Genomic DNA, 13,778 nt, shown 5'->3' on the forward strand with positions numbered 1-13,778 from the left:
ATGAGCTAACGCTAAGCTAATTGGCAGTTATGTGTGGTGCATTCTGGTTGTCACGTAAATGTCTGTCAAGACCAAAGATGTTGCCACAAAATGAAGTGATGGGATGGATCCCTCATCTTTCAAGTAAACTTCCGGAAGTGAACGATGGTAGGCGACACACCCCCTTCAACAAGCATACTCTTGTCATTAGTTGATGCGGGAAAAAAAACAGCTTTCACAAACTACCCATCGTCGGATTACTTTCGATTTTCTGAAAGTGTTTTACTCAATTATTTTGATCACTGGTGAGGTCACCCGTGTTGTCATGTGTTGTAAATTGTCATTGCTATTAGCTAATTCATATGATGGTTTCTGTTAGCCGAGAGTTAAATATGACTACTTGTGTTAGGTCACTCTTACCTCAGTTAGCGCTATGACTAGTGTAGCCAACATTTTCTGGCTTGAATGAGAATTGTGTCATGCCGACGCTACTTCTCTGAAGGTCTGAACATTCCATCCCAATAACAAACTGCTCACATCGAGAACATAACTTTGCAAAATGTTTCTGGGAAAAAAAACAGTGTGGCCAGTTCAAACGCTGACGGTTGCGGCAATCATAACTGGACGTTCTAAATACGAGTTCTAAACGTACCAGTTTGAGCGTACGATGCAGGGACCACTGTAGAGTGATCGCACCCGTGTGTTGGTTACGTGTCAAAAGGTTAATGTCAGATGTGCTGTCATGGCCTGAGGATGAACAGTATGCATTCACTGGGTCAAATGCAGACCAGGAGAACAACACATCCTCAGAACTCACGGTAGATATAAATACGGATATATACTGTCGTTATAGGATATACATGTTTGATCTCTGTGGTAGCGTTCTCTTGGCATCTGCCAAAAACCCAGGTTCGTCCGTCGGGCTTTCAGATGGTGAAGCGTGATTCATTACTCCAGAGAATGCGTTTCCACTGCTCCAAAGTCCAATGCCGGTCGAGCTTTACGCCAATCAAGTGGCGTGTGTGCGGCTGCTCGGCCATGGAAACCCACTTCATGAAGCTCCCGACAAACAGTTCTTGTGCCGACGTTGCTTCCAGAGGCAGTTTGGAAGTGAGTGTTGCAACCGTGTTGCAACACTCAGGACAGACGCTACCATCAGGTTCATTGCTAACAAGGTAGGTACTGTAGCTCTTCACTATAAAAGGGCTTCTAACATCCTGTGTATGTTTATATCAACCTCTCAGGTTCTCAAACAGTCTTGAGAGGTTTAGAGAGGGAGAAACTATTGCCAGCCTGCGTCATTAATCAACAGTTTGGTTTATGTCGGTTTGTTTATGCTGTGAATGCCTCAGCATTTGTGAAGTAGGGGGAAGAGGCGAGCTGACTTACAACTGGCGTATGACAGTTCAATATGCTTGCGTTCAAGGTACATCTGAATGCAATCTATATCTGTTTCATTGTATGCGATTGGTGGGCAGCATACGCCACTCGACGATGCCAGGCTTTGTTCCGGCTCTCCTGCTGGCGGCTCGTCAGTGGATCGTCCTCAAACATTGGCGTGTGTCTAACGTATGCAAAGGGGGGGGGGGGGGGGGTACTGCATCAAGGCAAACGTGGGCCTCGCATCACGCGTGCCACAGCTAATGCTAAGTGACAGTCCGACAGAAGTGTCTTAATTATGAGAAATGCATGCTGCCTTGATTGTGTGCATTTAATGAGCTTTTTCCGTGTCTAGCTACCTGAAGCGGTGTGTCAAGCTATTGCTGATGTCCGCTCGCTTAGAGAGGCTGTTTAGCAACTATGGCAGAACCTGACAGGCTAATATGGGCTGTGGGAGCAATAATAACAAAGTGTGTGTTTGTGTGTGTGTGCATGTGTGTGTGATTGTACTTGGATATGTGTGTCTGCTATCACATGTGTCTGTGTGTGTCCATGGCAGTGTTTTGCAGTGTGTCTGTGTGTGTGTGTGTGTGTGTGTGTGTGTGTGTGTGTGTGTGTGTGTGTGTGTGTGTGTGTGTGTGTGTGTGTGTGTGTGTGTGTGTGTGTGTGTGTGTGTGTGTGTGTGTGACAGGAGCCTCATCAGAAGCCTGGTACTGTAGGAGTGGGTAGATGGCAGCGGAGAGTGAGGAGGAGGAGGACATGAAACAATACGGGGAGGAGGGAGCTGTGTCTAATGAGCCAGCTAGAAATGACGACCACTGTCTGGCTGGCACAGAGAAAGAAGAAGAGAAGAGAGAGAATAAGAGATGGATAGAAGGGGAGAGAAAAAGGAGACAAAGACAGACAGAAATTGAGAGAGACCGAGAGAGGAACCGAGAGATAGACAGAAACAGACTGACAGAGAGAGTTAGAGTGAGGCAGAGTCCACGTCACAGGTAATTTAAACATCTCCTCAATCTCCCACCGGTGTCTCATCTTGTGCAGAACTAAAGCCCGGGAAACTTCCCAGCAACCCCCGCTTACCCGCCTGCCACCCCGCCGACTTGTCAAGCTGCGTTTTTTCTTTCCTAAACTCCTGTAATTGAGCTGCCGGGCGCTTAAATCGTGCGCTCAGTGCGAATCGGCCCATTTCCTGAATCGCGGCGCGGTGGGAGCAGGCCAGGCACCTCTCGGGGAGCGCTTGCCTGCAGCCACACCCACAGCCTTCAAGAGAACGAGACAAACAACACTAAAAGACGTCATCAGCACTTCCGCTGCCGTAGGATCATCACCGTTTTTAATGCAAGTCATCCTACCTGAGCTATCAACAAAGCCAGAGCTAAAGCTTGATGAAAGACGCAAAGTCTCGGGAGAGGTGATTAAAACAAGTCTGAAAGCAAACTGGACGTGGCGGATCCTAGCGTCAGATCATTAGCGTCTTTGTTTTCTTCGGATGTCGAAGGTACATTGAGGAAAAAAGCCAGACTTGAGTTTTAATTTGTTTTTGTCTGTGCCGAGAAAGTCCAGACGGTGTACCGACTATTGTTTTCACACAATACTCCTTGGGCCTCTCTCTTGAGGGAGGTTGCGTTGGGCTCTCGCTGTGAGGGACATCAAACAGGCAAGGCAGAAGAGATATACAGTGGAGGCCCATGAGGTATAGCAGAGTTGATATAGTGAAGGCCTATATGGGGGTGTGAAGGCTGGTGTGGACGGGTTCCCGTGACATTCTCCATTATCAGACAGTTGTTAGGTCTACGCAGGCAGCAATCTGTACCACCCTGTCTGGGTCCATTAAAGCAAAACTGCAGGTACAAACTACAGGAGCGAAAACAACAGGGAACGGGTAAGACGTGGACACTCAGATTGGAGAGTGCAGTGAGTGCAAGTTGTAGAGAAACACACACACACACACACACACACACACACACACATTGATGGCCATTGTCTGGGACATCAGATGCATCAGATCCTTCCATCCCCTTTGATCAGCTCTGAATCACCTCCACACCCAATTAGGCTCAATCCATTCCAGTCATGTATTATTCAGCTCCATTACAAGCCAGTACTCCCTATGTGTCCTTCACACACACCCGCGCGCACAAACACAACCCATACACAGACACACACACACACAAAAACACAACACATACACACACATACACACACACAAACACAACACATACACACACAAACACAACACATACACACAGGTCTCAGATGATGAGTCACGGTCAGGACAGGGAGGCAAACGATCAATCTCAGGTCCTAGAGTGTGCGTGTGGGTGTGCGTGTGCGTGTGCGTGTGCACGTGTGCGTGTGCGCATGCATATGGAGGTTGGTCTCTCATTGAGATGGCATTGTACTGTAAACACAAGGGTAATTAGCAAACAGTCGAGCTCCACTGGCCAGACCTTGGAGCTGACCAGACAGACAATTGATGTCCTTTGATTCAGACAACAGACAACAACTGCTTCTGCTTGCTGATGCCTGCCATTATGGCCAGTGCTATTAGGACAGTGAGAATACTGCTGCTGGCTCAGAGATCCTGCTCTGTATTCTTTGTCTGGATGGATGGACTGAGGGCAAGCCAACAACGGACATGGCTGGTTTTAACAAGATGGCCGCCGACTGTAAAGGGTTTTACAGAGGAGCACTGGCGCTGTCTCGGCGTCCTCCCCAAGAACCTCCAGATGTAATGGAGTCGCGCACGCACACTGGCCAGCGCTGCTCGGGCCTTCTTAAAAAGTATTGATCGACTTCTTTCCTTTATCTATCCTCCCTCTCCCCCACTCCCTCCATCCTTTCTCGCGGGCCAGTCAGGGCTCTGCAGCTTTACCTGCCTAAAGGGTCTCTCTCTCTAGCTTTCTCTCTCTCTTTCTCTCTCTTACTCCACTCACTCCATCACGCTTAAGACACTGGCTGTTTGAAAGGGTAGAGGATATGCTCTGATTAGGCATCTGCAGCTTTACAATAGCAGACACATGGACACACACTGATTTCCCCAGTGTTATGCAGCTCATAGTGCAGTGTACATGAGGGGAACACACAGGTCTTGATTATGCTCTCCATGTCACCCCCTGTGCGTGTGTGTGTGTGTGTGTGTGTGTGTGTGTGTGTGTGTGTGTGTGTGTGTGTGTGTGTGTGTGTGTGTGTGTGTGTGTGTGTGTGTGTGCGCGCATCTGTCTCCCCTAAACGGCTGTCCGTTTGGTGTACCACGTCCCGCTAACTGCATGATTAAAACCCTCTTATACTCTCCCTAAATCCTGTTTACTAGTCACACCCAGGGCCCTAATGGTACCCTCCTGGCCCCACCCCTAGACCTCCACCCCCGTACCTCCCCGGCCATGAGCTCTAGCCCTCAACCCCCCCCTTGACCCAAGCCAGCAATGCATTACTCCCGCCGATCAATAGAGATCGGCCCAGTCGGATCGGTCTGTAACCAATTCAGATGATACTGATGATTCAGCCAGGGAGCTCCGGGCCACTGTCACCAATCACTAATCACCAGCGCTGCCCGACAGGTATGGACATTCGCCTGTCACTTGGACCTAATTTATTGCTGACTACCGCCATTGATTAACCTTGCCTTGTGCCTTGTGAACCGCTGTAGTCCGAAGCCATGTTTCTGAGAAGGGAGGAAAAGGAGGAGTCTGCAACGATTATTGGAGTGAATGGAGCAGGGAGAGTGGAAAATAATGATATTGACAGTGTTGTGTGTGTTTAGACTAGTACAGTAAACTTTACTGAAGGTGGGTGTTATAAAAACATCTGTAACCTTTGGTCTCTGGACCAATAACCTATGGACATTCATCAGTCATTGGTTGATTACTTGATAAAGACAAGCATTGCTGAACTGACTCAATCAGCAACATTCCAGGGACTCTAGTGCAGGTCTACATACCATAGTTTGAGAAGCACACTGAACTATACAGTATGGCTATTATTGCTTTTCAATGCTTCTCTTAGTGTGTTAAGTGACTATTTCAGAGGCCACATACAGCTCCCTCTCCTCCAGGTGTGACCGTGTCCACACTGTCCACTTAGCAATCAGCACCACCATCATCCAATCACAGGAAGAAGACGCCCGCCACAGAGACCGCCAAGTGTCTGAGCAACAGCGGGTCACCGGCGGCGTTTAAGACCTGTCAAATCCCTCTCGAGAGGTTGTGTTTGAAGAGGGGACCACATTGCCACGTTATCGACCCATGTTTGCTCTCACGCTTACCGCCGTTTACCCCCAAGCCCCTATCAATGGGCACCGCAATCAACCAACTGTCTGTCAGAGCCCACGGAAGAACAAATACAACTCTGGGGTGCATCCAAATTGGTACCCTATACTCTATATACAGATGTAGGATCTTAATTTGATCACCCTGTAACAGGATAACTATCCCGCAATACAGGTTTAAAAATGGCTTTTGAAGTTTGCAATTAACACTTAGACATTTCAGACTTGATTTTCCATTACAAAAAATAAAAAAACTCCTACAAAATGTCCATTAATTATAATCCACATCATTTGCATTTCCTGTTGCTGCAGGATTATTTTCCTGCTGCAGTAAACTGGTTCAAATTAAAATCCTACATCTGTAGTGCACTAAGAGTTTTCCGAGGAAGGAGTGAAACAAAAGTTTGAGTCATTTTCCCCCTTCGTCGAGCTTACGCTACAGTACATCTGCCCTTCCTTCAACCTGTCTGACGTTTGCTTTTTTTTCAAGCTGCTGACTCAAATGAAGGCCTTTAAGAACATAATCCTGCAGATCTCCTGTGTGTGACGGCTTATGCTCTCCTTCCTTCCTTCCCTCGCTCCTCTCCTCTCTTGTTTCCGCGTCGATGCGCTCCGGAACAGGTGTCATTTGTGGCCACTAAGCCATTGGCAAGTCCACTCTGTATTGACCCCTTACAGTATCAATTCTGCTTGTGGCAGTGACCCTGCGTGATAATCGCTGGCTACTCCCCAGACTAATCTAATGTGTGTGTTGCCTGTGTCTGTAGGTCTTCTACATACTAGTCTGGAAGCTAACTGGGGGGGTATTAGATACAGCTCCTCATTAGATTATTGCCTCACTGTAGTCACAACACAATGTGAACTGGTGGTAGTAGTACATATTACAGCCCAGCTCCTATGCACCTTCATTTGTGTGTGTTTTTGTGTCTTATTGTGTGCTTTGTCTATATTATTGTGTGTTTTGTCTGTATTATTGTGTGTTTTGTCTGTATTATTGTGTGTTTTGTCTGTATTGTTGTGTGTTTTGTCTATATTATTGTGTGTTTTGTCTGTATTGTTGTGTGTTTTGTCTGTATTGTTGCGTGTTTTGTCTATATTAAACCGGTGCACCTGGCACCTATTACCATAGCCCGTTCAAAGGTACTTCAATATTTTGTCTTGCCCATTCACCTTCTGAATGGCACACATACACAATCCTTGTCTCAATTGTCTCAAGGCTTAAAAACACTTCTCCTCCTCTTTATATAACACTGATTGAAGTGGATTTAACAAGTGGCATCATGAACAGATCAGGTATGTAGACTCAATGTATATATACAACTGTGTCTGTGCTTCTACATTTCTGCTCTTAGGTACAAATAGTACCTGTATTTATTTCAAATAGTTTGAGCATTTGATTGAGCCTGTCTAGAAACACGTGTTTAAAGCATTAATAGACCCCAGGAATGAAAACCTGACAGGTAATGGCTGTAGTCTAGCTTTCAATACCACAGCTATTACCACTACCAGACAACAGGAAACACTATTTGCACAGTCGGAGATGTGCTGTATTTAATTTTTTTCACCTTTAGTTCTCATTTACAACTGCGACCTGGCCAAGATAAAGCAAAGCAGTGCGACAAACAAAAACACAGAGTTACACATGGGAGAAACAAATGTACAGTCCTATAACACAATAGAAAAATCGATATACAGCGTGTGCAAATGTAGTAAGATTAGGGAGGTAAGGCAATAAATAGGCCATAGTGGCGAAAACAATTACAATTTAACATTACCGCTGGAGTGATAGATGTGCAGATGATGATGTGCAAGTAGAGATACTGGGGTGCAAAAGAGCAAAAATAAATAACAATATGGGGATAAGGTAGTTGGATGGGCTATTTACAGATGGGCTGTGTACAGGTGCAGTGATCGGTAAGCTGCTCTGACAGCTGATGCTTAAAGTTAGTGAGGGAGATATACGTCTGCAGCAGAGAACTTACAATTCGTTCCAGTCATTGGCAGCAGAGAACTGGAAGGAAAGGCGGCCAAAGGAGGAGTTGGCTTTGGGGATGACCAGTGAAATATACCTGCTGGAGCGCATGCTACGGGTGGGTGTTGCTATGGTGACCAGTGAGTTGAGATAAGGCAGGGCTTTACTTAGCAAAGACTTATAGATGACCTGGAGCCAGTGGGTTTGGCGACGAATATGAAGGGAGGTCTAGCCAGCAAGAGCATACAGGTCGCAGTGTTGGGTAGAATATGGGGCTTTGGTGACGAAATGGATGGCACTGTAATAGACTACATCCAATTTGCTGAGTAGAGTGTTGGAGGCTATTTTGTAAATGACATTGCCGAAGTCAAGGATCGGCAGGATAGTCAGTTTTACGAGGGTATGTATAGCAGCATGAGTGAAGGAGGCTTTGTTGCGAAATAGGAAGCCCATTCTAGATAACATTTTTGATTGGAGATGCTTAATGTGAGTCTGGAAGGAGAGTTTACAGTCTAACCAGACACCTAGGTATTTGTAGGTGTCCACATATTCCACAAGTCAGAACCATCCAGAGTAGTGATGCTAGTCGGGCGGGCGGGTGCGGGCAGCGATCGGTTGAAGAGCATGCATTTAGTATTACTAGCATTTAAGAGCAGTTGGAGGCCACGGAAGGAGTGTTGTATGGCATTGAAGCTCGTCTGGAAATTAGTTAACACAGTGTCCTAAGAAGGGCCAGAACTATACAGAATGGTGTCGTCTGCGTAGAGGTGGATCAGAGAATCACCATCAGCAAGAGCGACATCATTGATAAAGAGTCAGCCCGAGAACTGAACACTGTGGCACCTCCATAGAGACTGCCAGAGGTTCAGACAACAGGCCCTCTGATTTTACACACTGAACTCTATCTGAGAAGTAGTTGGTGAACCAGGCGAGGCAGTCATTTGAGAAACCAAGGCTGTTGAGTCTGCCGATAAGAATGCGGTGATTGACAGAGTCGAAAGCCTTGGACAGGTCGATGAAGACTGCTGCACAGTACTGTCTTTTATCGATGGCGGTTATGATACCGTTTAGGACCTTGAGCGTGGCTGAGGTGCACCCATGACCAGCTCGGAAACCAGATTGCATAGCGGAGAAGGTACGGTGGGATTCGAAATGGTCGGTGATCTGTTTGTTAACTTGGCTTTCGAAGGCTTTAGAAAGGCAGGACGGGATGGATATAGGTCTAAAACAGTTTAACGTTTCAGCTTCCACTGTTTGTTAGCCTAAAATATCAAACCTATGTACTAATTTCTGAAACATTGACATGCCCTCTGCCCCTCTCGATGCAAAAGCAGCTTTCGCTAAAATATTGCTGTTTCACTTCATTCGTTTCATTCGTTTCGGTTGGGAAGACTACAGCTGAGGTGACTAAAAAGAGCTCTTACCACAAGACGAGAGAGAGAAACAAAGAGTAAAATGTTACCACATCTTCACACTATTTAGCCAACCGAGTGTGAGGCAACCTCAGTCATAACTGTGGACGGAGCTTATGAGTGGGAGAGTGGGGGGGACAGTGGACAATGGACTGGACAATTCCTTCAGTTCCTCACTAAATTGGTGAAATGTATCAAATACTTCATCTTTTAGTCGTTCAGAAGCATCTGAATTATTTCCGAGGGCTGTCCCGCTCATAGATATTTATATTCCCAGTGTTGAAAATAGTAAGTGAAAATGACACAAATTGATGAATACAGTAAATATGCATGTGTTCCAAACACAGATGGTTGTCACCACAACACAAAATCAAAACTTTTCTGTCACAGAGTCCGTTTGCTATAGCTTACCTTTTTTTGGTATCAATTTATTTGGATAGTCCCAAATAGATTGTTTTTAACTCGGTAGATGTTCAACTAACTGTCAACAACATGTTGACTAACTATCGAGTAATCTTATCCCTCGCCCTAACCCTAGCCTAACCCTTATCCTAACCCTAAACTTCAATGTAACCCTTAACCTTAAACCTAAAACACTGTGGCATATAAAAAGAGCTGGAATTGATCGTTTACACATCTGTAATCATCTATAGAGGACTATCAAAATGAAGTGTGAGTTTAAGATCACTTCCTTCGTCAAATTATACACCAGGTCCAATGGGAACTATACACCAGGTCCAATGGGAATTACACACCAATGGTAATTATACACCAGGTCCAATGGGAATTATACACCAATGGAAATTATACACCAGGTCCAATGGAAATTATACACCAGGTCCAATGGGAATTATACACCAATGGTAATTATACACCAGGTCCAATGGGAATTATACACCAATGGAAATTATACACCAGGTCCAATGGAAATTATACACCAGGTCCACCAGGACTTCCGCTTTATCACAATCCCACTGGAAGACACACAGGGAGCATGCCCTACTTCTGCACCTGTGGAGCAGCTGTCATGGGGTGGTTAAGTGCCTTGCTCAAGGGCACAACGGCAGGCGATGGCATCTAGGATTTGATAACAGCAACCCTCTGGCTGCCAGCTCACTTCCCGCCAGATGTTTCCCATCAGACCCGGGATTAGAATTTGCAACCCTCCGATTGTTAGCTCGCCTCTCTAACCACTAGGCTACCTGCCGCCCATGAACTATCCTTCTAACTGTCACAAACAGAATGGGGTCAACTCAGAACACACATTTACTGTCCCCATGCCTGTGTTTTCACTGTGAGACTGTGGGTGGCCATTGCTTTGGTAAACGCACTAGTTGGGCCTAGGGGACGATGGTCGTGCTGATGAGCTACTTAGGATCAACAAGGGATTCAAAAGCCTCTGAGCCCGAGCTCTCTCTGCTATTGCTAATGACTACAGAAGCTGACAGAGAGAGAGAGAAAGAGGAGGAGGCCATAAAGAGAAAGAAAGAAGGAAGGAAAGAGAAAATTCAGAGGGACCTTCCTTAAGGACTAGGGCCCTTTAAGTAGTAACTGACAACTAATTGCACCACCGCCACCGCCACCGAAACTTCATTCATGATCCCCTTAATGTATCCAAAATGGCCACCCAGTCACAAAACTAAGCCCCGTCGGCCAACCCAACACAAGGCCGAAATGACACGATAGAGCCCCCATTTCGGCTCTGGTTGCAATTAAGTCTGTGGACGCTGAGCACAGCAAAGCACACAATAACCTGGTACAGTGAGTGAAACACATGAATGCGCCGCGGCTGCGGCCAGCCTTCCCTCACTGCAGTAACTCACCTCCAGAGTCAAGGCCATTAGGGGGTTATCTAGCGGCCCGACCAGGGGGTCGGTAACTGCTCTGCAGTGGGGGGGGGGTTATGGACTGAGGAGATTTATAGTGAGGAATGCCACTGCGAGCCAAAATGGCGTTCCGTGTCTCTCGTGTCACGCTGTGCATATCACATTACAGTCCACTATCGCACTGTAGAATAGAGAGGATGTATTTCAACAGAGTAGAACCAGACAAGTGTGCAAGTTAGTGGTAAAAGGGAGAGTGGGGAATTGTCTGGAGCTGAAAGAAGAATAGATGGGGCAATGTGTAATGGAGTGGAGCTGTGGTGTGTGTGTGTGTGTGTGTGTGTGTGTGTGTGTGTGTGTGTGTGTGTGTGTGTGTGTGTGTGTGTGTGTGTGTGTGTGTGTGTGTGTGTGTGTGTGTGTGTGTGTGTGTGTGTGTGTGTGTGTGTGTGTGTGTGTGTGTGTGTGTGTGCAGTGAATTTTTTAACAAGACGTAGAAAGGAGAGAACACGAGTGGTACAAACTGCAGCAGCTTGGGTATCTGAGGAAAGGTGCGTGTGTGTTTGAGTGTGTGTATGCACGCACATGTGATTGTGCATGTGTGTGTGTGTGTGTTTATATGCGGTAAGCCCAAAATCCTCTTCGAGGGGTACTCACGTTGTTCATGTACTCGCTCAGCAGGTCTTGCAGGGCCTGCCGGACGGCGTTGCACTCAGCCACGATGCGCTCGCGGCGGTCGTCGCGGGTGCAGGACGAGTCGGCCATGAGGGCGGCGCCGCTGATGATGCTCTCCAGGCGCTCCTCCAGGGAGGGGCGGAAACGCGCCTCGCTGAACGTCAGCGGGTCCAGGATGATCTTGTTCTGACCGGGAGGAAAGGATAGAGGGAGGTCAGAAACAGGCTCACCAAAGGTCAACTTTTGAATGATATTGCACTTTTGAACTTTGCACCCAAAGAGACTGTATAACATTCAGAGTGGAGCACGTCACTCCTTTATCTTATTACCAAAGGGTTAAGTGTTGGATACCGAATGTAATGTAAGCAGAGAGACAGAGAGACAGAGAGACAGAGAGACATAGAGACATAGAGACAGAGAGAGCGAGAGACAGAGAGAGCGAGAGACAGAGAGAGACAGAGAGAGCGAGAGACAGAGAGAGAGAGAGACAGAGAGAGACAGAGAGAGCGAGAGACAGAGAGAGACAGAGAGAGCGAGAGACAGAGAGAGACAGAGAGAGCGAGAGACAGAGAGAGAGAGAGACAGAGAGAGACAGAGAGAGCGAGAGACAGAGAGAGACAGAGAGAGAGAGAGACAGAGAGAGAGAGAGACAGAGAGACAAAGAGAGCGAGAGAGCGAGAGATTGATTAAGCTATGGTTCTGCTGTCAGCCACGAGTTACATTCTCAGCTGTTTGTTTGGAACTGGTTGTCCCTGAAATGTACTATTGGTAACAAAGGCTTATGTCTGGGGTACACAGAGTCATACACACCATTCTGGTCTTCACAATGACTATAATATTACACATAACAATATCGGAGCTCTCAATGTCATGTCAGAGTGACCCATGACCAAAGTCGTCGTCTCCCAACGAGAGAGAGAGAATATGGGACAAACAGAGCCACAAAGAGAGAGAGAGAGAGAGAGAGAGAGAGAGAGAGAGAGAGAGGGGAAGAGAGATCGAGAAAGAGGGGAAGAGAGATAGAGAGAGGACCTGTAAGACAGCAGACGGCAGTGGTCCATTTCATATTATTAATGACACTCTCTCGGGGAGAGAGGGAGAGAAAAAAGGAAGACAGAAAGAAAGAAAGAAAGAAAGGAAGAGAGAAAGAAAGGGAGAAAGAAAGGGAGAAAGATCAAACGATCGATGGAATGATAGAAACAGAGAGCGCTGCCACAGCAGGAGGGAGGGAGTTGATCAGAAGATGGAGTGGAACAAAGCCTAACAAAGAGCTAGCGATCACATTTGGCAGCGAGGACCGCGGTGGCAGACAGCTCAGTGCAATCTGTCAGCGCTAGGTGGTAGAGCCAGAGGCTGAGAGTGGAGGAAATGTCACCTTCAAGCGTAGCTTTAGGGTCCTAGTACCAGCCCCTTACCCCCCCCCGTCTGCTTTAAGGGGCCTTTAAGCACAGAGTGAAGAGTGAAGAAACACAGGGGCCATGAGGCGAAGCCCCCGGCTTTTATTGATGGAAGTAGCTGCAAAATATACTTTTTTATGATCTGTACAGCAGGTAAGATCAAAAATTACCATATTGATGGCGAAGGTATTACGTTTTACGTTTTACGGCCGTACAATTTCAATATCCCATTCGGCAGCAGTTTGCGGTGCGGTGGGGTTTTTAAGAGGGAGAAGTCACGCTGGGTAGGCAGCGTTTATTAGTAAAGAGGTGCCTAAGAGTTACACACGGGCCAAGCCCTAAATTCCTTAGCTGTGTGTGTCTGTGTGTGTGTCTGCGTGTGTAAGTGTGTGTGTGTGTGTGTGTGTATGTGTTTATATCAGTTGTAATGCGCATTATGGTTGAAAACAGTTCTAGTCGGGCCTAGTTGAATGCAAAACACAGTGCCGTTCAATGACCACTGTCTTCAACTGCTTTGCGAGGGCCTAATTTGTTTTTGTCGCAGCTCGGCGGCATCTATTGTCCACAAAGCGGTTTAGCCACAATGTCGAGTCTAGCAACCGGAGCCTATTCTAAAGGACAGCAGGGTGCCGTCACATTGACGGGAGACACAGAGCACACACACATTTAACATTTAACCCATTTACCATCTCTTACCCGGAGCGACTTCCACACGCACACAAACAGAGAGACATCGAGCTGACGGCTTTGTCTGAAACCCTGAAGTGGCAACCCGGCCCTATGAGTGGGACACCCATTCCAGGCCACTGCTCTGTGTGTGCGAGAACGAGAGGTAACAACACAGATGGTATTAGACCTGGAGTGTCGAAAGTC

At 46.9% G+C, this 13,778-nt stretch overlaps 1 protein-coding gene across 2 annotated transcripts in view; it reads right to left on the bottom strand.

Annotated features, from left to right (window-relative positions):
* LOC139578900 (catenin alpha-2-like) overlaps positions 1 to 13,778 on the bottom strand; it is a 707,491-nt gene that overhangs the window by 432,047 nt on the left and 261,666 nt on the right. For both annotated transcript variants that reach the window (XM_071407028.1, XM_071407029.1), the window contains exon 7: positions 11,491 to 11,694. In XM_071407028.1, the coding sequence (XP_071263129.1) occupies positions 11,491 to 11,694 (204 nt within the window). The remainder of the gene's footprint in view (positions 1 to 11,490; positions 11,695 to 13,778) is intronic.

Source organism: Salvelinus alpinus, chromosome 6 (assembly GCF_045679555.1).
Source record: "Salvelinus alpinus chromosome 6, SLU_Salpinus.1, whole genome shotgun sequence".
NCBI classification, from domain to species: Eukaryota; Metazoa; Chordata; class Actinopteri; order Salmoniformes; family Salmonidae; genus Salvelinus; species Salvelinus alpinus.